This window comes from Pan troglodytes, chromosome X (assembly GCF_028858775.2).
Source record: "Pan troglodytes isolate AG18354 chromosome X, NHGRI_mPanTro3-v2.0_pri, whole genome shotgun sequence".
NCBI lineage: Eukaryota > Metazoa > Chordata > Mammalia > Primates > Hominidae > Pan > Pan troglodytes.
This window is the reverse complement of record NC_072421.2, coordinates 7,628,742-7,656,301: the sequence shown is the minus strand read 5'-3', so window position 1 is coordinate 7,656,301 and position 27,560 is coordinate 7,628,742. Positions and strand designations below refer to the sequence as shown.

The 27,560-nt window shown below is 41.4% G+C and overlaps 1 protein-coding gene across 3 annotated transcripts in view; it reads right to left on the bottom strand.

Annotated features, from left to right (window-relative positions):
- The window catches only part of STS (steroid sulfatase), a 205,907-nt gene that overhangs the window by 147,817 nt on the left and 30,530 nt on the right, over positions 1–27,560 (bottom strand). For 2 of the 3 annotated variants that reach the window (XM_063803877.1, XM_016943073.4), the window contains exon 2: positions 14,324–14,452. In XM_063803877.1, coding sequence (XP_063659947.1) covers positions 14,324–14,355 — 32 coding nt within the window. In that variant the 5' untranslated portion in view covers positions 14,356–14,452. The remainder of the gene's footprint in view (positions 1–14,323; positions 14,453–27,560) is intronic. The other variant, XM_054676418.2, reaches the window with a different exon arrangement.

The following is a 27,560-nucleotide window of genomic DNA, read 5'->3' as shown; positions in this document are numbered from 1 at the left end:
CCAGACACAGTTGCATTGGCCCCTGAATAAAGTCAGTGAATACACTGAGTGCCCACTATTTGCTCCTCAAGCTGAAGGTCTCTGCTCCCAAGCAAGCTGCTAGTCAGTATGGGGAGAAAGCCTTCATGCCTAATTGATGTCATTTTCTGTGGTTGCACTCTCACATGTAATATCCCCAAAGAACCACAGCATAGAGTTGTCACTTTTAGCTTGGGGGGAACAACAAAACATGATAAATAATAATTGCAATAATTACATTCCCATTCTTTCTCTTCCTCACTATGAAACCAGGATGTTGGTGTGTAGGCAGGGAAAGCCCCTCTTCTTTCAAAGTAAACTGGAAGGAGAAACACCTGCTAAGAGCTTTCCTGTGCTAGCATGGATGATTGTGCAATTGCCCAAAAGTCTATTTTACTAACAACTCCAAATCTTATATTTCTTCTTCCGTTGTCCATGGAGTCTGGGTACCACACATGCCCAAGCCCACCAGTGTGTCTACAACAACAGGCAACAGAAGCACCTGGCCTAGGGCCATGTGGGGCCACAAAGCAGGTCAGCAAAACAATCATGACTATCCATGGTCTCAGAGTGGAGAAGGATATCATAAGTAACTGATTAGGGAGCAAGAGAGAGAGCGAAGGAGGGAGGAATAAGGGAAAGGAAGGAAAAAAAGGGAGGCAAGCAAAGAGGAAGGAAGGAGGGGAGGAGGGAAGAAGGGATGGAAAGAAAGGAGGAAGGCAGGGAGAGAGGAAGTTAGGAGGAAAGAGGGAGAAAGGAGGGAGAGAGAGGGAAGAAAGGAAGAAAGAAGGGAAGGAAGGAAGGAAGGAAAAACGAAGGAACGAAAGAAGGAGAGAGAGAAAAGGTGAGGAGGAAAAAAGGAAGGAGGAAGGCAGGAGAGAGAAAAAAGGAAGAGAGGGAGGGAAGAAGGAAGGGAAGGAAGAAAGAAGATGGAGAGAAAGGAGGAAAGGAAGGAAAGGAAGAAAAGGAAGGGAAGGAAGGGAGGAAAGGAGGGAGGGAGGGAGGGAGGAAGGGAGGAAGGGAGGAAGGAAGGAAAGAAGGGGAATCAACAGAGAAAATAATCAACATCTAATATTTTTTAAAATGGCAAAAGACAAATGACGAATGAGAAAACAATTGTAAATTAATACAAATATGGAAAATGTTCAACCTCACCAGGAAATCAAAGAAAATTAAAGTTTAAACACAAGGAAAATGATATTTTTAACCTACTGATTTGGCAAATATTATGGCATGCCAACACTTGGGTTAGAAAATTAAGAAGTAGGAGACTTGAAGAAAAAATAAATTAAACACTAGAATATTCTCGATTTTTGAAGAATATTTTGTCATATATAAAACCTTATGGTATAATTTTAGGGTGTAAAAGGCAGAACCAAACATGATATAAAGGCAACATCAGCACAAATGTGAAAAACAATCTGTCCAGGTGCAGTGGCTCATGCCTGTAATCCCAGCACTTCCGGAGGCCAAGTGTGGGAGGATCACTTGAGGACGGAAGTTTGAGAGCAATATATTTGCATATGGATATGTATGTTTCATATGCATATGTTTGTATAGAAAGGCATACACATAACTGGAAAGAATGATGATATAATTTTATTTGGGATTAGTTTGCAGGGAGCAGAACTACCAGTGGTTTTATATGATTCTTTATAAATTCTTGTATATATAAAATGTTCTACTTACTTTTATAAACAGAAAAAAACAGTTTACAAAGTACAATTTAATCATAGTGTATTCCTACTGATGGAGAAAGTGTCATAGTTAAATTCACAATGCTCCTCAAATGTGATAGTTTTTACTAGTGGGAATAAAAAGAAAACGAACTTGGGCTTACAATTGGCCTGAAGAGACCCTAATTTAGAGAACTTCAGCTTAATGAGCTCTGATCCCTGTGCAGCTGTCCCTTGTCACATAATCAGAAAAAACTAACAAGGTTCCTTTTTTTAGAGAAATTTGTTTAGTTCCTATTTTTTAAGCACATGGTAAGTGTCTAATAAATACCTGTTGCAGAGAAATGAACTAATACAGATTTCTAATCTTTAGAGTTTTTTGCCCCATGGAAGAATGTTCTAAGTATAGTAATTCTCAGCCTGAGGCCAAAGGCCTAAGAACTTGTAGCGTGGGTAGCATAGATCCCGGAGTCCAAGGGTGGGAGAGCCTGGAGCTCTAACATTCTAGGGCTAGAGATGAAGAGTGTCTCAGCTTGAAGAGAGAGAAAGAGAGGGACAGGGAGAAACAGAGACACAGGCAAGGAGGGAGAGACAGAGACAAAACCAGGGAAAGAAAGAGAGAGATGAAGAGAGGGAGAGAGACACAGAGAGACAGGGACGTGGATAGAGAGCGAGAGACAGAGATGGATAGAGAGAGATAGACACAGAGAGACACACAGAGATAGAGATAGAGAGGGAGAGAGACAGAGAGAGAAAGAGAGAGAGGGAACTCTTCTCTGCTTTGTGTTCTATCTGGGCCCCCAGCTGATTGGATGTTGCCAGTCCACATTGATGGTGGACCTTCCTCACTTAGTCCACCAACTCCCATGCCAATGCCCTCTGGAAACACCCTCACAGACACACCCAGAAGTAATGAACACGTTACCAGTTCTCTAAGTATCCATTAATCCAGTCAATTTGACACCTAAAATCAACCATCACAAATCCACCCATCATCGACTTGGCACCCATAAGCATCTCCTTAAACCATACTTAATTTCTAAATGAAGATAAGAAAATTACAACAGTTCCACCTAACGTGATGTAACCATTCTGCACACAGCTGAAAATGCAGTAATCCCCTTCCCCGGAAGAGGAGGTCAAGTCCTTGGGTGATGTTGAGTCTTCTCCTGACATCCCATCACTTAAATACCATGAGGTAAAATTAATAATACTTAAATACTGATAGAGAGGTAGTCAATAGAGTGGTTTATATATTATATGCATTTTTGTGGTTTCCATGTTGAGAATGTTCTCAAACAAACATGTTTGTGGTCAAAATTTCTGAGTCAATAACAAAGATACTCCAAGAACGCTCTCAACAGGAAAACACAAACCATCATATCATATACTGATATAAAGTCAATATACCTTATGTTATATAATAAAGGAATAAGAGAGGAATGAAAACAAAGATATTTGCTAAATACATGTATTTATGTTTTATCTTGATACTAAATATATTTATATATACACACAGATGTATTCTTAACAAAATGGGGAGAAAATACTCGTGACAATGACAGTCCTCATTTCTGTAGCTGGCCACACCAGTCTCCTCTGGAAACACCCTCACAGACACATCCAAAAGTAATGCTTCAGCAGCTCTCTAGGTCTTCCTTAATCCAGTCAAGCTGACACCTAAAATTAACCATTATGAGCATCGTGGATTAGAAAACAGAACAGGTGGCCATGTTGTCAGGGGTCCATCCTAGCAACAAACATAGACAATTCCTTCTTCTGAGGAGGGCTCAGATCTGGACTCTCTAAAGGCTTCTCTGTTCTTGTATCCCTGAAGCCCAAATAGCTGAAAGTCTCTAGATCAGTGTTCAAAGACAAACGCATGAAATCTCTGGCGCAGTTCCCTAAAGCACAGCGGATCTCCCACATCTACACAAACCATGAAGCAATAACAACTTGCGAGTGGATTACTGTTGAGAAGAATGCCTTTGAAGAGCGAAATAGATGTGATGAAAGAACATATCTCCCACAGCACAAGCAGAAAGGAGACAGGATGGAAATGAAATTTCATTCACTAGGTGGAGGGCCTGCTGACCCTTCTCTATAATAATAATGATTCTAATAATGATTCATAAAGCCACAACTCTGGCCAAAAAAAATTAAAAAGTTAAGTATGTGTGTGAGAAAAGAGAGGCTATAAAAACACAAAATTGGTTTAGGTTTTTATGCTGAGAGAGCAATCTTGAAGGAGTGATATTTGTTGTTGATTCAGAAAATTTAACCACAAACATGTCCCTTTGAGAACATTCTCAACATGAAAACCATAAAAGTACAGAAATGGAAACTGCTATCTATCTATCCATCCATCTATCTGACATCAACCTATATATCAATCTAGATATCTATATATCTATATATCCATCTATTTATCTGTCCATCCATCCACCTATCTATCATCTATCTACATATCTGTCTGCCTATCATCCATCATCTATCTATATATCTGTCTATCATGCATGTAGCCATCTATTTATCCATCCATCTACCTATCCATGCATCCATCATCTATCTATATAGCTGCCTGCCTGTCTATCTATCATCCATCGATCTATCATTTATCTACATATCTGTCTGTCTGTCTATCATCCATCCATCCATCCATCCATCCATCCACCCATCTAACCAGTTTATGGTTTTATATATAGCTTCATTTAAACTGTGGGTGGCAAAGCAAACTGCATGTGGAAAGACAGCTCTTGTCATATGTGCTGAGGGTCATGTGTGGCTTGCAGGTGAACAGGGGAAAGGGGGCAAAGTGGTTGAAACATGAGAGTTTAAGAAGGGCTAAGCTTTAGAGAAATGTGTCAGATGAGACTACAAAATATGCTTGGACTGCGGTTCTTGGTGTGAATCCACAGAAGCCCCCACTACCAAACTCAGAGCTAAGGAAATATGTTCACTGTGGCACTGGGGCATCCATTTTTGTCCTTGGCATCTCCTTCCCGTCACTGAACACACAAACGAAAAATCATCTCCCCTCCTCCCTTTCCGTTTCATCCATCTTTTTCATGCTTGGTCCAAGAAACATCCAAAGACAGCAAGAGAGCTCATTTTATTGTTTTTAGCATTTGCTTGGTCCCATTTCACTAGTTCTACCTCCCAAAATGAGAACATGAGGTTATCAATTACATGTCAGAGGCAGAGAAAGCTGAAGCATGTTTTTCCATCAGAGACGTCATAATATGATTTGAAATTTGAGAGTCTAGAGTTAATATACGGGATTTCAAAATTTCCGACATGTCTGACAAAAATTTTCTTAAAGGAATTACATCATAGTTATTGAATCTTCCCCCATGCGATGAAAGAAGAAAATAACAAAAATATTCCTTATAACAAATTTGGGGAGTTAGCAGTAAAAAACAAAAAACATTACTTAAATAATATTTTCAAAGGACTAAGAAGAAAACTAGGAATTAAAGACTAAACTGATTCTAGATATTCTCATACAAGAGGACCTAGGATAATATTTGAAATAAAGTACACAACAGTATTATTAAAAAAAAAAAAGAAAGCTCACAAAGTTTTCTAATACTTCAAATGTGTGGTTTGTAGGTAGGAAATCAAAATGAGTTTGAGTTATCATTATTAGGTTCTGTGTTATTAAATGTGCTTCACATACTTATCTTTTACATTTGTATGGTAATGTCTCCAAAGCTAAGGGTTTTATTAGGTAATTTATTTTTTTTTTATTTCTAGCAAAGAAAAATGTCCTTAAATTTATGTAAGAGTCAAAGTTTGGATCTCAGAATAACTGGTCTGGGCCTTATTTTAAAAAGCAAAGAATATAAGTAACTAAGCAAGGAAATGACATCTGATTCATTATTGTAAATGTATATTATATTGGCTATGTACTTAATCAACCCCCACTCTGAATACTGGAATCTTGAAATAAATAAAGTTGACAGATGACTAATATCAACTGGCTCTCCATTCATCAGGTGTGAAATATCACACAAACATACAGCAAAGCCCCTCAGGCTCTGGAAAGAAACTGCAAAAACCCTAAGGACTCCCAGAAACTAAAACAGTCATAAAAATTTAGAAGTCTAAGCAAGAACCTAAGTTTTAAGTTAAGAGAAGAGGAAACTGTGAAAACACGATTTATTATAATAAGTGGTAAATTTCTACTATGCTATAACATTCAGAGTTCATTTTAATAAAATAGAGATAGAAAGTAGGATCGATTAACACAAGTATTATACTAACCATTCTTTGTCAACTGATTATTATTGTAAAATTAGAAGGCTGTGACCCTAAATTATAAAATCAATCTAATTTTGGACACTTCGTTACTCTTCCAACATTTTATATTGAAACATGATGAGAAGTTGTAGTATAGATGGATCACTTCCTGATTGACTTCAAATATCATAATATTGTATTTGAAAACTGTATTGCAGGCTCGCTCCTAAAATAGAGAATTTCCATAGAACTTTCTATAGAACTCACTCCTAAAATGGAGGATTAAATATGAATTTTATATAGAAAAATTATTCTCATAAGCAAGCTATCTCACATGCAGTATAAACTAAGGAACTGCTATACTTATTAAGTGATTGTCAGTAAGGCAGCTGAAGCACACACAGGAAAATATGGCAGGAAATTCATGGACCTTAGTTTAAAACTCTATAAAGAAAAAAAAAAAAAAACTTGCTGCCAGGCAGCAGACGTTTTTGCTTTCCTCTGGAATCTTGGGTAGGTTCACTGGATAAAATCTTTTAACAGGTATTAGGCTTCACTCTATTTGAGGATATAAACTCAACAGAACAAGGCTAAAGTTTGTGAAACCCCAGACAGGGTTAAAGATCTGAAACTGCCTTTGCAAAAGCAGTGAGAAAATTACGACAGTGAAAGAGGTGTGACCTAACCAACTACGTCTTGCCTTTAACCTGCAGACTGCCCTCGTTCATTCCTGAACACAGACTGAGCTAACTACAGGAGGAATTTACAGTGTTAACATGGAAACAAAAATGGTAACCGCCTTTTCCGGAAAAAAATCCCATTCTTGCCTGGGGAAACACCACCTCTGTAGGACAACAAATTCGCCACAAGTTTAGAAAGTATGGCTCAGAAGTCCTGCAGTCAGAGGCCACAAGATTCTCAACCTCCCCAGTTGGTCCTAGGGATACCGTCACTATTGGAATGTCTAAGATTGGAGTTGAAGATGTTTTTTAGACCCTGTGATCTGATCTACCAACTGGTGCCATGCAGACCAGGAATCTGCCTCAACCAGTTCTGTAATCTCACCCAGGCACAGAAGACAGCAAGAAGAACCCACTTTGGGCCCCTATTATTTCATCTCCAATCTGACCAATCAGCATTCCTCACTTCCTAACCCCCATACCTCCCTTAAAAAAAACTCAGTCTCCAAATGCACAGAGAGCGTGATTTGAGTAATAAAACTCTGGTCTCCCATTTAACTGGCTCTGTGTGCATTCAATTCTTTCTCTATTTCTGTCTTGATAAACAAGCTCTACCTGGGCAAAGAGAATCCATTGGGGAGGGTTACAGATCATTTTTTATATTGGTGTCAGTTATTGGCTAAATCATATCAGAAAGTTGTTTTTTGCCTGTGTGACTGAAATCCAAAAATATATGATTTTTATCAGTATTGTATTAATATGGCATTGGAACTATTTTTTTCATCCATGTATTTAGCAGTTATTTACTAAACATCTACTAAGGCACGCTGTGCATTGTAGGGATACAGTAGTGTTAGAGGGGTTTGAACCAGAGCGACTCAATCTTGAGTGATGGCTAGGAAAATGAGGCTGGAACTTGCTGGGCTGCACTCCCAGAAAGTCAGGTGTTCCTAGCCTCTAGATGTTTACGGTTAAGGGAACAGATTGATAATGTTTAGTAAACAGACCCAGAATTGGGAGTGTCCTAACACCCTGATATCTTGAGAACAGAGGCATTCCTAATTTTGCTTTAAATATAATAATATCGATTCTTGTAAAATATAGCAATTAAGAAAATTAATCCTTTATCACAAACACTTGTAGCAGAGCACATCACCCCATGATCTTTTTTTATCCTATATGTAAACAAGTACTGTACCTAGAGTGGACACATTCCTCCTCTTAGCTTCAGGAACGCCCTACTCTGTCTATGGAGTAGCTGTACTTTCACCACTTTACTTTCTTAATAAACTTTGTACTGTGGACTCCCCCTGAATTCCTTCTTGCACAAGATCCAGGAACCCTGTCTTGGGGTCTGGCTCGGGACCCCTTTCCTGTAACAGTAGGATGCACTGCATGGTCTTGCCTTCATAGAACTTTGCAATGTGTTTGCAAAGTCAGATCTTATTCAAATAATCAATATTGGACAAATACTCACACAAGAAATAGTATGAAACTGCAAATGCAACAAGAGTGCCTGGAGCACGGAGTGGTCATTACTTAGCCAAAGAGAGGAAGGAAGCCTACTGGAAGGAGGAGTTGGCTGGGGAGATGGCCCTGAGGGGAAGACAGCCTGGGTAGTGGGACAGGTTTTAAGACAAGTTGCCTGATGGGGAAAAAGAAAGCCAGGGGGAGGCAGATGCAGGGAGGACCTGAGAGTAGGAAGAAAGGTAGGAGGCAGACAATGGAGACCCATCCAGGCCTGGTTCTGAAATTCCACCTTCCTTCCAACGGGAAGCCATTGAAGGATTCCAACAGGGCCAGTGGCAGGGTTAGGCCTGGGTTTTGAGAAGGTGCCTCTGGCTGCTGGTGGTGAGAGGGAGACCTTGATGGATACAGGCAGACTACCAGGAGACCAGAGAGTTGCATACCTAAGACATGAAGATGACTCAGCCCAAGGTGTCCAAAATACAGATAGAGAGACAGGTACACGTGAAGAGACAGCTAAGAAACAAATGAAAGACAGCTCAGATTGTTTGCATTAAAGATCTTTGAGTCTAAAAATAATTTTTTCCACTAAAATCCGTCCATCTCTTTGTTGTGGTGGTCACTGATAGTTGTAGTGGTGGTGGTGTGGATCCCATGGCTAGAAAGTGTAGAAGACAGTGGAGAGAGAGGTGTATACACACATATGCATATATCACTTTTTTTTTTACATCAGTACAGTAAGAAAGGACAAGAATACGTCACCCCACAATGTGCTTCTTTGGCGTAAGAATTATTTTGAGTAATTGCAGACACAGGAGAAGCTCTTAGAGTAGAAGTTACTGTTTTCTAAGAGAGATTTACATCTGTAAAGGAAATCTCCATTTGTAAGGGTTTCTCCTTCATGGTACTGGAAGAGAAGGAAGGCTGAATCATTAAACACTCTTAAGGTTGGAGAAGGCACCAACTGAAATGTGCACAGCCAACCTTACCCTGGTTTACCATACCTTTCCTGGTTACTTCTCCATAACTGTCCCTTCCCACACCTTTCTCTCTTTCACTTCTTTGAGATTTACTCAATATTCCTTGGATATTGCCCAGATACACAGGAGGTATCCATGTTAATAAACTTCTATTTGTTTTCTCTTGTTTATCTGCCTTTTGTTACAAGGGTCTGTCCTAGATAAGAACTCAGACAGGGTAGAGGAAAAATTACTTTTTCCTTCCCTATGCAATAATTCAGCTAAAGAAATCACGGCTAAGATGCAGGAGAGGGTATCCACAGACCTTATCTAGTCTTTACATAAACAGCTTAATATCTTTCAGCTTCAGTGTTGCCTTCTGTTATAAAACAGAACAGGTAGAGAAAGTAACGGTTGTCATTGTTTTTAGTCACAGAAACTTCTATCCATAAGAATGTCTAATAGAGATGAAAATCAGTGTTGTTCTTACAGAAGTGGGTGGAATTAAATCTCTGACAATTCCCACCGCAGGGCTGAAGAAGCTCCCAGGAGCAGCCTGAGGAACCCTGAGGGTTCCAACAGGAGCAGTTTGCCAAGCACTGAACATAAAGTCAAACATTCTAAGTGCTTTCACTAGAGTGGATGTAAAGATAGCAAATTAAGTGTTTGGCTGGAGTGTTTGGCTGGAGTGTTTGTAAGACGTCTTCTTATAAATGCAATGTTTTCTTCCTTAGGCACTTCTATACACTATGTTTTAAAACATAGAACAAAGTTATTCTCAATTCTGAAGCCAGGGTGTGCTTGCCGAGAAAAAGCAAGACAGGATTTGTCGCTCTTGCACTAATTCACAGGTCCACAGAGCCACAACACCTGTGTTAATCCTGATTCTGCAAACCATGCAGAGACAAACACAGAATGGGAAGTGTGAAATCCACTACTATGTCTATAAATCCTGAGACAGCTCTAGAGATTGTATTCAGTAGTCATTATGCTGTCACGTGAACCCTGTCTTGGGTAAAAGAGTAGAAGTTGAGAAGTTTGGAGGGTGGTACAGGTATTACCAAAGACAAGTTCTAAATGCACTTCTTGACAAAAATCTCCCACGTGCTGAATACTACATAAAGAAGCAACATGGAAAAGAAACATTGCGGCCTCCACACTTATTTTATAAATATAGTCATGTACTATATAACGATGTTTCGGGTAACGATGAATCATATATACAATGGTAGTCCTATAAGATTATAATTCCATATTTTTTACAGTACCTTCTATGTTTAGACATGTTTAGATACACAAATAATTACCATTGTGTTACAACCGCCTGCAGTATTCAGTACGGTCACTTGCTGTCCAGGTTTTTAGTGTAGGAGCAATAGGCCATACCATACAGTCTGCGTGTATAGTAGGTTTGTGTGAGTATACTCTATTATGTTCACGCAGTGACTAAATCACCCATCAGAGCATTTCTCAGAACGTATCCCTGTCATCCAGCGATGCGTGACTGTATCACGTAACAAAGCAATAGGAATTTGAAAAACGCCTATGCAAAAATTATAACAGTGAGAGAAATCTAACATAACTGGTTCCATCTTGCTTCTAATGTCACAAGCTAACTTCCCTTGTTCATTTCTGGGTAGGCCAGGTCAACTACGGGAGGATTTTAGTTTACAGTTTAACATTAAAGCAAGGATGACAACAGTCCCTTCCCAAAACTACCCCTCCTTGTTCGGGGACCAAAACCACCTTTGTAAAACTAATGAACGGCCCCAAGGTTAAACTTGTGGGAGGGACCTGCATTCTGCTAAGACCTATACATAGTTGCATGATAACTAGCCATTGCTTCCTAACCTGCTTACTGCTCAGGAGTCATGTAGCTGGTGGTCACAAGATGTGTAACTTCCCTGATTGCCCCTATAGATAACATCACTATTGTAAAACCTAAGACTGGTATGTAAAATATTTTTCAGATTTTGCATTCTGGTGGAACAAGTGACGTCACCGGACCAGTGACCCCCATGCAGGAACTGACTCGGCACACAACGACAGTTTTGATAACTCTGTGATTTCTTTGCTGATGGTGCCAATCAGCCTTTCCCATTCTCTAGCCTCTTGCCCGCCAAACTGTCCTTAAAAATCCCAGCCTCCACACGAGGTCAGGAGTTCGAGACTAGCCTGGCCAATATGGTGAAACCCCATCTCCACTAAAAATACAAAAATTAGCCGGGCGTGGTGGCGCTTGCCTGTAGTCCCAGCTACTCAGGAGGCTGAGGCAGAAGAATCGCTTGAACCCGGGAGGTGGAGGTTGCAGTGAGCTGAGATCGTGCCACTGCACTTCCAGCCTGGACGACAGAATGAGAGTCTGTCTGAAAAATAATAATAATAATATTTTCCTATTACTAAACCTTTTCCTTGGAGGAGAACAAATCAGGAAAACTACAGACAATATAAGTGTTCTCCTGACAATCCCCAAATTCTTCATCCATTTATAGGAGGGAGAGAGTTTAATACTCTGTACGTAAGAACCCTGAATTCTGAATTGTGAAGCACGTTAAAATACCTCTATGAGGATGGCTTTATGCTAGTAAGATAGAATGGACACTGTTACTAGATATTTAGAACAAATATTTTAACCGCCACTGCAACACTCCCACTTTATCTGAGAACATTAGGAAAGGATAATGAATGCTGTATTCGTTTATCATGAATTAATCATGAACCCTTTCAGCTGCATATTTTTAATTAGCTACTGCATCTGTCATTTTTTTCAGAGCCCTTCTAGCTGGATCTAGGGAATGTCAATCTCTCCCGTAGACTAAAATGACCGAAAAAAAAAAAAAAATGGTACTTAAAGCATTTCCCTGCAAAATGTACAGTTTCCAAAGAAATTAAAACAACAACAACAACAACAAAAAACCCTACTTAGCTGGTGCTAAAGACTTTGAAAGTGAGGTCAGAAATTCATGCCAGCCCGTGTATTATCAATAACTTTAGAAAATAAATTATTCTTGAAAATGCCCAAAAAGTTTGTTTCTGAAACAGAAAAAGGAACACACAATCCTTTTAAAGAACAAATTACAGAAATCACAATGGAAAATGAATCTGTTAAGCTGCTAAGTGTTAGGAATGAATATAAGCTGAGGCTTTAAGCCTCCACGGATGTTGCTTTCAGACGGAGAATCCTCTGTTATGGGGTTTAAATTTAATAGAAAGAAAAATCCTAAAAGGTCATTGTCCTTTTGTTCTCTTTAATTCTTATTCTGACTCATATCCCTCAAAGTAAAAGACCATTGACTATTCTAGGAAGAAAGAGAAGATTAAGTTAAAGCCTCTTGTTGCAGTGAGCAGGGTTTGTCGCCCTCAGCACGACATTTCGGATTTGTGAGGAACTGTGGGTGCACCGTGGGATGGTTAGCGGCACGCCTGGCCTCCACCCACTACATGCACCCCACTCCAAAGTTCTGACGACCAAAAATGTCTCCAAACTTTAACAAATTCTCTCTGAAGGGCAAAGTCTACCCTGACACATAACTACTACCATCCGTAACCCCTGAAGCTGCCTTCTGAAAATCATTAAATCACCCTGCAAGCCCGCTTTCAGCTCCCATCTCCCTGGCTGGCAGGATCATCCAGGTCTTCACCACATTTTTCCCAAAACAGAGGTCATCTTTTACTTTTCATAAGCACCCTATGAAACTGCCGTTCATCTATTTTTTTTTTTTTTTTTTGAGATGGAGTCTTGCTCTGTAGCCCAGGCTGGAGTGCAGTGGCACAATCTCAGCTCACTGCAACCTCTGCCCCCGGGGTTCAAGCGATTATCTTGCCTCAGCCTCCCAAGTAGCTGGTACTACAGGTGCATGGCACAATGCCGGGCTAATCTTTGTATTTTTAGTAGAAATGGGGTTTTACCATGTTGGCCAGGCTGGTCCCAAACTCCTGACCTCAGGCTATCTGCCCGCCTCGGCCTCCCAAAGTGCCGCGATTACAGGCCTGAGCCACCGGGCCCAGCGTCTTTAAGTCGCTTTTTACAAAGGAGGAAACTAAGGCAGGAAGAGGTGAAACGTTCTCCTGGGAACACACTGCCAGCATGGGGTGGGATGGAATCCCCAGCCCCAGGGTCTCTGACTTTGGGAGTCTCTTCACACTGATTTGAACCAAATATCTCCTCCAAAAGTATCTTCCTGCCCATTTCTTTGAGCCAGCTGCTATGGGGGACCATAAATGCTCTGAATGGCCAAATATTGTGCCCCCTGGTGTTCTCATAGCATAGTGCCATAGTGGTCCAGACATGTCCAAGAACAGGTGTAAAATAACAGGGATTCTTCCCTGCAGGGGCTTTTAAAACTATGTTTCCCTCATCCACCCTAAAGACTTGCACCATGCACACTCACCTCCCATCAGCGAAAAGAGCTTCCTGCAGGCAGGGACCATGCTCTGCCCCTCAGCCCTCACTTCCACCAGGGGGAGGAGCTCTTCCTGCAGGGAGGGACCTGGGTATGCCCTCACCTCCATCAGGGGAAAGAGCTCCTCCTGCAGGGATGAACCTGGGTATGCCCTCAACCTTCAACTCCACCAGGGGAAAAAGCACTTCCTGCAGGGAGAGACCTGGTTATGCCCTCAGACCTCACCTCCACCAGGGGGAAGAGCTCTTCCTGCAGGGAGGGACCTGGATATACCCTCAACCTTCAACTCCACCAGGGAAAGGAGCTCTTCCTGCAGGGAGAGACCTGGGTATGCCCTCAGCCCTCACCTCCACCAGGCGGAGGAGCTCTTCCTGAGAGGAGGGACCCCATTCTGTCCCTCAGGTATTGCTGCAGCTGATCAGCTGAGAACAGGTGTACTGTGAGCCTTCCCACTGTGCCATGTTTCTGTACCTTTGCTGATTCAACTAGAGTAGAGCCACCTCAAGGGTCCAGAGGATGCATTAAATCATTTGTAAGCCCCCACCCCTATATTCCTCTAGACTTGCCACATAATAGGCCACTTGCTTATGCTCATCAGATTATGCACGCTGCCCCCATTGGCCCAGGACAGTCTTTCTCTATAAAAATATATTTGCCCCACAGATGCTCCCCTTTGACCTTTTGATGGAAAGTTCTTTCTGAATGAAAGATAGCTGCAATAGCACCATGTGCATGTCATCCCTGCAATATCAGAATGTCCTCAATACCATTATCAAGATCACTGCATACCACTATTTGACTTAGACAACATGGTCTGGGTGAGTCAATCACTTGAGTTTCAGGGCGAAGATACAAACATATGCACCTCTCATACTTACGCTATGAACAGCTGAAGACGATCTTGCGCCATTGTCCTCAGGAAGATCTTAACTTACTGAGATGACTGTGTGCAGGTTCAGCAACTGAGGGGCTCTTAGTAGAGTCAAACCAAGGGCATCGGGCTCTTCCTGTGAATTCATTCAAAAGATGAATAATCACACGCTGGGTAATCATATATTGACGTACTTAAATGACATGAGCTCTTTTATTTATTTATTTATTATTTATTTTTTTTTTTTTGAGAGAGGGTCTCACTTTATTGCCCAGACAGCAGCATGATCATGGCTCACTGCAGCCTTGACCTCCCAGGCTCAAGTAATCCTCCCACCTCAGCCTCCCAAGTAGCTGGGACTACAGGTGTACCACCACAGCTGGCTAATTTTTGTAATTTTGGTAGAGACAGGTTCCCACTATGTTGTCCAGGCTGGTCTTAAACTCCTGGGCTAAACAGAGCCTCAGCCTGACAAAGTGTTGGGATTATAGGTGTGAGCCACTGTGCCCAGCCTCATAAGCTCTTTCTTTACTGCAGCAGGGGTTCCCAACCCCCAGGCCTCTTAGGAATCACACTGCACAGCAGGAAGTAAACAACAGGTGAGCCAAGCTTCATCTGTATTTACAGCCATTCTCCATCACTCACATTACTGCCTGAGCGCCACCTCCTGTCAGATCAGCCATGGCATTAGATTCTGATAGAAGCACAAAACCTATTGTGAACTGCAAATGCGAGAGATCTAGGTTGCACACTCCTCATGAGAATCTAATGCCTGATGATCTCTGTCTCCCATCACCTCCAGATGGGACCATCTAGTTGCAGGAGAACAAGCTCAGGGCTCCCACTGATTCCACATTATGGTGAGTTGTATAATTACTTCATTATATATTACGATGTAATAATAATAGAAATAAAGTACACAATAAATGTGACACACTTGAATCATCCCAAAACCATCCCCCTCCCTGTCCATGCAAAAACTGTCTTCCACAAAAATGGTCCCTCGTGCCAAAAAGGTTGGGGACTGCTGGTCTAGAGGATTTCTCTCCCCACTTTTCTTCTTCCCACTCTCTGCCTAACTCCTACCCATCCTCACGTCTTGGCTTACACCACTGCCGCAAGGAAGCCCTCCTTCATTACCCTGTATGAAGCAGGCTCCCCCACTGTTGACTATCATAGCACCTCTTTTCCCCCAGATAGCAATTATTACTACTTGTATAATAGATTCATTTATTTCCTGATTTATTCATGTGACAGCTGTCCTTTCCACAGCTCTAAGGATCAAGAAGGCAGAGACCACATCTCATTTGTTCACCACAGCAAACACTCAATAGATATTTTCTGAATAGGGCTGGGTTTGCACAAACAATGGCCCACAAGAAAAATCTGTCCTGACACCTGTTTTCATAGAATGTTTACATGTTTAAATGGTTGAAAAAAGGATATTATTTTGGGATATGTGAAAAGTACATAAGACTCAAATTTCAGTGTCTGTAATACAAAGTGTATCAGAACACAGCTGCCTCCACTCCCTTAATGCTTTTGTGCTACAATATCAGAGTTGAGTAGTTGTGACAGATACTATTTGTCCCTCAAAGCTGGAAATATTTATTTACTATCTAACCCTTTACAGAAACAGTTTTTTGACCTCTGATACAAAGTCCTAGAAATGAATAGAAAATGGGTCTCAAAAGAAAGCCAAGAAGATAGCTTTGAACCTATTGAAGACTTTTCTTTTAACTTGTTGACATTTAGACCAAAAATCTAGTATATGTCTTGAACTATTTATTAATATATAAATCTATTGTTTATGCTTTGAAATATGAAGCATAATCCCACTTGGTAAAAAAAATATTCACAAGAGAATATCACATCAGAGAAAAATTACCATTCCATATAGATTTTTATAAATGTGGATTTTGCTTTATTAAAGTTAGGCTTCTAGCAACAATTTCTGAGGTTCAATCAGAATCTCAGAAATGTTATTTTTTCCCCCCAGAGATGGCATTTGAAACTGTAATCAATCTTCCAGCATGGCTTTTCATGTTAGATTCTTGTTGAAATGGAATAGTGTGCTGTCAACATTGATCCTTAACCTCCCACTGCAGGAATGACAAAACCACCGGGCAGGGTCTCCCCTTCTGCTCATTCACCATGACATCATCAGGCAAGACTAAGATTGCACGGATGTGGGTTTGAACAATTGGGCGTCTCTCCTTGCGAGGTAAGAAAGGTCATTATTTTCCTTTTTTTGTCCCCACCTTTTATTTACAGAAAATAGATTTTAAGGTATCAGCATGGAAGCTCTTTGACCCACACTTGATACTCAGTGCTTACCAACCCCCCAGTGAGAAATGAAGACAAAGAACATATCTGAAGGGATTAAGTCACAATGCTTATCACAGTGGTACTGCCACGAAGAGCCTATACTTACAGAATGAAACAGCACAATGGAAAATCTAAAGGCCCACGTTCCGAGGACATTTTTCAAATTAGTATGAGATGGGTTCTCACCCAGGAGTAATTTTACCCCACCAGGAACAGAAGGTGATATGTAGAAACAGGTTTGGTTGTTGCAATTTGGGGGACAGTAATGGTATCCAGTAGGCAGAGGGCAGGAATTCTGGTAAATATCTTACAATGCACAAGGCAGCCCCCAAGACAAAGAACTATCCAGCCCAGTGCCCGCCCTCAATCAACAAAGCATGGTCTTCTCCCAAGTGTCAACAGTGCCAAGGTTTAGGAATGCTGTGCTAGATCACTCATCCAATGCTCATTAAAGTGGGTGTGGCTACAAGCACAGGCAAATAGGTTTTAGGGGTGAAGGGGAATGGTACCCAGCTGACTCAAACAATCGCACCTAGTAACTATGGTGATTCCTCTGTTACTATCACAAGTTATATGAAAATAAGTCTCTTCTGATAAAATATATAATCCAAACTGTAGTCACAGAGCAAGAAGATTGGTTAAGCCTGTTTTATTATGAGGAACCTACATTCTGATTTGTGTGTTCAAAGATAATAAGTATGCATCTTTATCCCCTTGAGTCTCTGTTTATCTATAATCCTCACAACTGCCATTTGCTTGGCCATTTTTCTCATTTGCGTGCCCCCTCCAAATGAAATTCCAGTTGTACAAGTCTGAAAATGATAATGATCTAAGAATGCCATTGGGGTTTGCCATCCGTTGTCCATAATTCTGAGACACAAAAAGCCCTGAAAACCAAATGATTTTTGTAATGCCCATTTTGTTGTATTGAGCATCAAAACCCAGACTGAACCAACTTGAGGCATCAGTCTTGTCTCAGCCTACCAGCTTCTGCTGTTCATTAGTATTGTGTTACTTTGTTGTGACTTCAGGTTTAATGGCACGGGTTTAATTTTGACTGTGAAAATGTCAAGAAGAGTTAAAGGCATCCTATGTTCAACAGTGAGAAGAAGAAGAGAATGCATTTGTCCTTAGCCATAGCCCAGGCCGTGTAGTTATTAAAGAAGACTGACTGTAGTATACAAAGTGGAAAGGTTAGTTGTTGAAATTTGACTGATTGATTTGCCATAGGGTGAACCACATCCCAGTGTGTCTAGGACTGATGAGGTCCAGTTTTCAAACTGGGACAGTCTCAGGCAAGCTAGGATGAGTCATTTATCCTACTTTCTCGTGAAAGCTTCCAGAACATTCCATGTAGAAGTAAACACTGAAAACCACTGTGAATATTCTAGAGATTGATTGAAGGAATTTACAAGGGTAAATGGTAATCCAGGGTGAAAAAGTGTATTTTGAAGAGGAAGACATAGAGTATGGTGCCGAGAATTTGCACAGAGAACGTCCTTTGTGGGTGCTGTGGTAGCAACTTAGATGTCAAGGGAAGACCCAAGTCTTCCTCCCCCAGCTGCTGCTGATAGTTTTGATGGCTGACACACTTAGCAAAGTCTGTCTCTGGAAACTGGCCTCGGTCAAAGAGAACTGCCTTTTCCAAGGGGATGGCATGTCCTTGCCTCAAGGTGGGAAACCTCTGAGGGACCTTCCTGGCTCCAGAGCTCCCTCTGAAATGAGCTGAGGTCTTTGTTGCAACAGCTGTGCTGCTCAACTCCTCCCTTGGCCTCAATTTCCTTTCCTCACTCCCCTGCAAGTGTTGACCCCAAGAATACACTCCCCACAAAAAATCTCCTGAGCACCTCAGAGTCTATTTCCCATGACTTGACCTAAGATGATATCGGATTTTAAAGAAACAGTTTATTCCCGGAAATATTTACAATGCTGATCAAATAGCCTCATCTTGCTGATCAAATAGCCCACCTTGCTACTAAGCTATAATCCTAGAGAAACTCTAATGTATAGGAGCACTCTTGACATAAGTGACTCCATCTTAGGAGAAGATCACATCTTGCTTTTCAGAAGGCGTCTTCCCAATAGGACCAGATGTTCGCCCAATCAATACAGACTGCACCCAATCAGATGAGGTTGTAACCCTTTACTGTCACCCCTCACCAGAGGACTCAGGGGGATATTAGCAGGACTTCACCAGTTCAACATGACCACCTCACTAGACCCCGTCTTGCTAACACTCGTGGTCTCCTCCACGTACCCACTGCTGAACCCTCTGCCCAAATCAAGGCCTCTTCTTTACAAGATGTGGGCTATCATCCAGATCAGCCCAGAACACTCTCCTTGTCCACGTCACTCTCCATGGACTGGTTCATTAACTCCTTTTCCTATCCCCTTTATATGGATGTTAAATGTTACAATACATGTTAACATGTGTTATGGAATGTTTAATCTAGAACATTTATATATTGATTAAGTATACTGCCATGTTTGGTTTGCAATATTGACTGTTGTAAACTGGCTTGAGCCTGTGTGTCCCTGGCTCTGGCTACCAAGTGAATGGGAAGTACTAAGAAGTAATAAGGAGTGCTTAGCACTAAGGAGAATTGGCTCTTGTGGCTTTTATGACTGAATAAACATTTTCACAAGTCCAACCTCATGGAAAGACACAAATATGTGCAGACCTTGTTGTCCGATCTTGTGCCATTCACAACACCTAACAAAAGCCAACAGGAGGGAGGTCTGCAAGCTTGGATTGACAGTCCTTGGTTGTGTTAACACTCAAAGGCAAACACAAAGTAAAGTTGTCAGTGATTGGAAAAAGCCAACATCCACAATGATGGAAATGTTAACTCAATTTACCTATTCATCATCATGCAAATAGGAATTTCCTGAGAAACATTTTTTGAGTAATCTAATAACAAGCATACCAGTAGCAGACAATCGCGGCTAACAGAAAAAGCATAAAATAATATAGTTTCTGAAGTGTCCTCCCTCCTTCAGACTTCATTAAAAATGAAATGTTTTAGGTACTGCTCTTTTCCTCAATATGAAATGTATTTAATATAACCTTATGGCCAAGGAATTTTGTATTCCATCAAGAGAAGATGTGCATTTTAACTTTATGTTTGCCATATACTGATAAGCATGAGAATAATAGTAATAATAATAATGGAATTGTGAACCACAGTGAAAAAAAAGCCATGCAACAGGGGTCAGCTAAGTATGGCCATGGGCCAAATCCAGCTTACCACCTGTATTTCTAAATAAAGATTTATTGAAATACACCATGCCCATTCCTTTATACACCTACTTTTGAAATACAATTGCAGAGCTGACTGTATCCTCCACAAGGCTGAAAATATTTACTATGCAGTCCTATACAGAAAATGTTTGCAACCCCTGACCTAGATGATAGGGTTAGAATGTGTGATCTGTTCATTGTCGGCCTTGAGAATGAGTGGGTAAGACAGTTCATTCAACTAGCAAAAATGCTCTGAGAGAATGCCAGGTTCACATGGCAGACGGCAATGGGAGAAGTCTTTTAAAGGGTCATTTTTCACATTGCCATTTCATCCTTGGAGAAGACGTTCCCTGATCATTCTTGTTCTCTGGCCAACAACACGTGGCCAACTCAGACTCAGTGAGAGACCTATGACAGCCCTGATGCAACCTCTTCTCAAAAAGCCGAAGCAACCAGAGGTCACAGATGTATATTGCAAGTATGTGTAAAGGTATTTAACTTATTCTGAATTGACTCTCTCTCTGATGTTTTACTTAGAAATCGGAAGTGCCCAGGGTACTGATGGTCTGTCATCACACAATTTAATTTACCAGTGCATTACTATAAAAATGCACTATATTATACCACTTGTGGTCTTCCTGCATCCCACTGGGAGGAATAGTCATACATTTTTCTGCAAAAATATTAATGTGTTTGATTATTGAATGTTGCCCTCACCTGCTGAGAGTGTCTTGGGAGGTAAAGTAAAGGCATATATTATCTTCCTAAAATATGCGTAACTGAATTCCAGAAAACACCTGGCTCTCAGGGCTTCAGATGAGATATTTGGGATGTGCATCAATATTCAGCATGTGTCACCCAAGACTGTGGAAATACCCTGAATTTAATCAAAGCGGATGTCAAAGTGTCACTCTATACATGAAGAACACCTGGAATTATCAGACCAAATCCCTCACATCCCTGATTTACAGAAGCCCCTGTCTTGCAGGAGTAAATTTTTAATTGGCAATGCAAAATGATTTTTTTAAAATTCCAGGCAATTATTTCTTCATTTTGCATGGTGGAAACTCAGTCATGCTGCAGGGAGTCTGGGTTTATTTCAAGACCACAATGGAAATTGCTAGAATTTTTGGTAGTTGAGCCTAACTATAAAATGGCATTGATGCCTAAAATAGAACCAGATTTGAATTTATGATGAAGCTAATTCCCTAAATCAGCTAAACATAATAATGTCGACCCAATAAGGGAGAAGAATTTCAACTGCAGAATTTTCTTCTGTTGCTTCCTTGTTGTGCATTGGGGATAGTTTCAAACTGGCCAATGAATTTGATTTGTGTTTTGCAAAGTTACTCAAGCCACTTTTTGGCTTGTTCATGGTGGGAGAATTGCTAGTCTTCCATTTATGCTAAGGGTATTGCCATTTTTTTTAATTTTTTTGTTTTATTTGAGATGGAGTTTCACTCTTGTTGCCCAGGCTGGAATGCAGTGGCATGATCTCAGCTCACTGCAACCTCCACCTCCTGGGTTCAAGTGACTCTCCTGCCTCAGCCTCCTGAGTAGCTGGGATTACAGACGCCTGCCACCACACATGGCTAATTTTCGTATTTTTAGTAGAGATGAGGTTTCGCCATGTTGGCCAGGCTGGTCTTGAACTCTTGACCTTAGGTGATCTACCCACCTCAGCCTCCCAGAGTGCTGGGATTAGGCATGAGCCACTATGCCCGGCCGGTATTACAATTTTGAAAGAGCTAATTGGTGATTTGAAATCTCAAAAAGAATGGAAGGCATTCGGAATCATTTGACTATTCTCATTCCTATGCTCTACATAATGGAAATGTCTTCTTTTGCAAGATTACATTGGTGATGCGATTAATATCCACTGTAACAAACTCTGTGTGCGTTAGGAAACAGTAAAAACCTTAGCTGTGGACCAGGCACAGTGAGGCTCAAATTCTAGTTCAGTGAGTCATTACTTGTGTGATCTTGGTCAAGTGATTTTGCCCTTTTGCATCTTAGTTTGGGGGGCATTTACATCTGGTCTCCCTGAATCCACTGTGTAACTCTCCCAATGGAAGCCACATCTTCTTTTTATTTCCATTGTCCACGAGGTTGTGTCCAGCAGCAGACAGAGGGAGGTCTTACTAAACATTTGCTGGATTTATTGCTTAAATTGTACAATGAGTTCTGAAGGTTTCTCCTGGGGAACTATGAATAGTCTTAGGGTTTAAGATTAACACCAAATTGGACATGAAGACCTGTGCAAAAGTACATCTTATAAATATCAACCTGGATGAAAACTGTAAATGTGAAAAAAAATCAAGCAAAATATAAAGCATTTATTTGACTGCTGGCACTCCTTGGCTTATAGATCTATCACCTGAATCTCTGCCTCTGTGGAAATAGGGCATTTGTGCTGCGTGTCTTCACATCATGCCTCCGCGAGTGTCTTCTTTTTTGATAAGGACGCCAATCATATTGGATGGGGCCCACCCTACTCCAGCATGACCTCATCTTAACTTGGCTAATTACATCCACCATAACTCTATTTCCAAAAAAGGTCACATTCTGAGGTCGTGGGAATCACATGATTTTAGGGGGACTATTCAGCTCATTGCAAGCAGAATTGATGGAGGAACTGATATAAGGTCCCTTCTGTAAGGTCCCATCTGTAAGAACTGATGGAGGTCTCCAGATTACCACCCCCCGCAGAGTCTAGAGAGGTAGAAAGGGAAGGCAAGGCTGATTTGGAGCTCACTGTCTTTTGTCATATCTGAGAATTGTTATAAATTTCCTCATTTCTATCATTCCTCAAAGCAGCATCCATAAATCAAACCCAGGGACCTTATACAATCCATGCGCACTTACTGTTGTTCAAAGCACTTTCCTATCCAATATTCCACCAATCGCTCCAATAACAGGTTGTATTTATGAAAAGACACTATAGGCACAAGGACCAGAGTGGTGAAAGGTCAGTGGGAATGCTAGAGTCCATTTCTGCTTGTAGTTAGGTACCCGGCCCCAAAAGCTCTCCAGGAGGCCTTGATGCAAGTTACAGCCACCCCATGATAAGGAGTATCTGCCAGCTGAGGCCAGGGGAACAGAATTCGCTCAAGAAGAAGCCAGCACCCTTCACGTGAGGACACACTATCAGTACTGAGCCCACCCCTACAGCATGCACATGTGCAATAGCTTTACCTCTCTCCTCTTCAGCTAGACCCAACTCTTTCTGGCAACCACTGTGGGATGAATTAGTAAGTGCCTGCTCTATGATTGACAGATAAAGCCAATATCGCGGGATGCTTGGAAAACAGAATGAAGGTATGACAAAAATAATCATCATTGGTTGTTTTGAGGTTTTTTTGTTTGTTTGTTTGAGACAGGGGGACTCACTGTGTTGACCTAGCTGGAGTGCAGTGATGCAATCTCAGCATGCTGCCACCTTTGCCTACCAGGCTCAATCAATCCTCCCATCTTAGCCTCCCAAGTAGCTGGGACTACAGGTGTGTGCCACCGATTTGTATATTTTTTTGTTTGTTTGTTTCATCATATTGCCCAGGCTGGTCTCCAACTCCTGGGCTCAAGGGATCCACCCACCTTAGCCTCCCAAAGGGCTGGGATTATAGGCATGAGCCACCACACCCAGCTTGATCATTGTCTTTTTGTTTTTTGTTTTTCAAAGGCATCCCTGCAATATCTACCCATAGAACAAATAAGCTTCATCTCAGCCTCAAACAGGAGACTCCTGAAACTGCTGCCAAGTTTTCAAGGCCAGAGCTAAGTCAGTAAACAACCTGAAACCCACTGCCTCTAGGTGATGTTGGCATGACATGGGCTGTGATAGGTGTCTGGTGGGGATGCCCAGGTTCACAGTCCAAAGGCCAGTTCACTGTGAGACCTGGACCAGCACACTCCAGGAGTCCTTTGCAGAGTCACTTCCGATGCTCTGAGGGCGTTTCTCCTGACACCTTACAGTTACCTTCACAGGAGGCTCTAAAACAGTACCTGTTATTCTTCACTCTTCATGTGTCTTGCCCTGCACTTCCTTTATTAACCCAGGTGTCCATAATGACAGCTTCGACAAATGAGTTTTGATTTGATGTCTCCAGGATCTGAAAGTTAGCAGACTGGTATTTGTATTTTTAACATTTGAGGCTAAAAAACAATAGTTTCTTCTTTTCTTTTTAAATTTTAGATTAAGTGGGTACATGTGCAGGTTTGTTACACGAGTATATTGTGTAACACTGAGATTTGGGGTTCTAACAATTCCATTGAAAAATGACACTTTATTGAATTCATAAATGTGTGCAGAACTTTAAAAGTATAAGTGGTTAAGGACTACTGTGTTTGTCACTTTACCATCGAATAGCATCCCATATTCCCTGGTGAGCAGACATAGCGGCCCTGCCTACCAAAACAAGAAGGGTTCCCTTAATGGGCATTAAACATTGCCTTCCTTAAGACAGCAGGATTGAGTGACTGCATTTAGAAGCATGCCATCAAGGAGAGGCAGCTCTGAGTTTTCCATGCTGTGAACAGGTTGATAAGTGGTGTCTGACTTATGAGGACAGTTTGTCAACTTTTGAGTGTGGATTTTTAAAAAGTGATTTAGAGGCAAATTCATAATTACTTGCTTTCAGTATAAAATTATTAATCTTGGGTAGCTGGGGGAACTTATGGAGCTTGTCAGCTCTCTCAGCTGACGACTTCTATGAATTACCTAATAGTTGATTTCCACTCCCCCACACTACAGTAACATTCATTAAATTAACACCTAGTTTTACAGGCAGAAGTAACCTCAGGACATCAATGTCCAATTTTGGCCTGTGAGCTTTGGAGAATGTGAGAGTCAAGGCTGTTTCCACCTGTATGCTGACTCTGTGGAGCAGGGGTCCCCAACCCCAGAGCCACAGACTGGTACTGGTCCATGGCCTGTTAAGAACCTGGCTGCACAGCAGGAGGTGGGCAACAGGCGAATGAGTGAAGTTTCACCTGTATTTACAGCCACTCTCCATCCCTCGCATTACCACCTGAGCTCCGCCTCCTGTCAGATCCGTGGCTGCATTAGATTCTCATAGGAGTGTGAACCCTATTTTGAACTCTGCATGTGAGGGATCTAGGTTGTGTGCTCCTTTTGAGAATCTAATGCTTGATGATCTATCACTGTCTCCCATCACCCCCCGATGGGATCGTCTAGTTGCAGGAAAACAAGCTCAGCTACATTATGGTGAGTTGTATAATTATTTTATTACGTATTATAATGTAATAATAATAGAAATAAAGTGCACAATAAATGTAATGCACTTGAATCATTCCAAAACCATCCCCCCTCACCCCAGGTCCAGGGAGAAATTGTCTTTGACAAAACTGGTCCCAAAGGTTGGGGACCACTGCCGTAGAGTATGAGGAACACTCTCTAGGAATTATAATCTGAAGACTATGCTTCATATGCATACAATGTAGAATGATTATATCAAGTCAATTAACATATCCAGCACCTTATATACTTCTCAGTTTTTGTGATTAAGAACATTAAAGCTCTGCTCCCTTACCAAATTTCAAGTATACAATACATTACCATTAACCACAGTCACCATGTTGTACAATGGATGTCCTGAATTTATTTCTGCTGTCTAACTGGAACTTTGTACCCTTTCACCAACATCTCCCCATTCTTCCACCCGCACCCTCTGCCCCTGGTAACTGCCATTGTACTGTCGTTTCTATGAGTTCTTAGAGTCAGTATTTTGAACCTTTTAGATACACTCATTCATTGACAGCAGATGGGTGACTAATCTCAGATGCCTAACAGTTGTCAAGAAATGACTTTTTAACAAGTGGGAACACTGATGTTTCCTGCTGTTCATTGCCGGTTGGTTTTGAAATCAGAGCCTTGGGTGTGAATACATGTACCATGCAGGAGATCCTATGAATATGAAAGAAATCAGAGGCGAAGTACTAGAGAAAGCTAGTTACCACTTTCATGAGGAGGACTAGAGAAAGCCAGTTACCACTTTTATGAGGACTAGAGAAAGCCAGTTACCACTTTCATGAGAAGGACAGAGAGAGCTCATTATCACTTTCATGAGAAGGACTAGAGAAAGATGGTTACCACTTTCATGAGAAGGACTAGAGAAAGATGGTTACCACTTCATGAGAAGGACTAGAGAAAGCGAGTTATCACTTTCAGGAGAAGGGATAGAGAAAGCTAGTTATCATTTTCATGAGAAGGACTAGAGAAAGCCAGTTACCACTTTCATGAGGACTAGAGAAGGCCAGTTACCACTTTCATGAGAAGGACTAGAGAAAGCCAGTTACCACTTTCACAAGAAGGACTAGAGAAAGTAAGTCACCACTTTCACGAGAAGGACTAGAGAAAGCCAGTTACTACTTTCATGAGGACTAGAGAAAGCCATTTACCACTTTCATGAGAAGGACAGAGAAAGCCAGTTACCACTTTCATGAGAAGGACAGAGAGAGAAGGACAGAGAGAGCCCATTATCACTTTCATGAGGACTAGAGAAAGCGAGTTACCACTTTCATGAGAAGGACTAGAGAAAGCCAGTTACCACTTTCATGAGGACTAGAGAAGGCCAGTTACCACTTTCATGAGAAGGACTGGAGAAAGCCAGTTACCACTTTCATGAGAAGGACAGAGAGAGAAGGACAGAGAGAGCCCATTATCACTTTCATGAGGACTAGAGAAAGCAAGTTACCACTTTCATGAGAAGGACTAGAGAAAGCTAGTTATCACTTTCAGGAGAAGGACTAGAGAAAGCTAGTTAACCACTTTCATGAGAAGTTTGTTAGGAAAGGAAAGAATAATGTTTTACTTGAGGGCATTTAGAATTGAAAGGATTTTGCAGGAGCTCAGCCCTTGAGAATGTTTTCGGAGTGGAGAGAGGAACCCAAGCAAAAGGACAAAATCAAAGGTAACAGTGAGGGGAAAACAGATGAACTCAGTCGATGCAGGCGATACCCCTGCTGCCCACGATGCGGCAGCGGGAGTATATGAAGCCAGAAGGAGCTAAAATTCCCTTCATTGTATCTACAGCTAAACATCTTTTCCTCTAAATTAGGTTCGATGAAAAATTGTTCAACAAACACCAAAGGTAGCATCATTGAACAGAGAGATAGCGCATCTCAGCACTGAAGCTCGGGTAGCAATTGAACAATCAAGGGAAAGGGCAAAACTTACTTTAAACTTTTGCACATGTCTGATTATGCTGAAGAACATTCTGATTTGTTTATGTGCTTTGTCTTAACAGAATTAATTTACTGTACAAAAAACCTTTTGTCTCTCTCTATATCCATCAGATATCCCTGAACTGGCTCAAATATACCAGTCAGAATTAAAAATCTCTATTGTGGGCATGGTGGCTCACACTTGTAATCTCAGCTCTTTGGGAGACCAAGGTGGAAGGATTCCTTGCCAGGGGTTCAAGACCAGCCTAGCCAACATAGCGAGACCCTGTCTCTCCAAAAAATTAGCTAGAAATGGCGGCATGTGCCTATGGTCCCAGCTACTTGGGAGGCTGAAGTGAAAGAATCACTTGAGCCCAAGAGTTTGAGGCTACAGTGAGCCACAATTGAGCCTGGGCAACAGAGTGAGACCTTGCCTTTAAAAATATATATATATTTAAGGCTGGGCATGGTGGCTCACACCTGTGATCCCAGC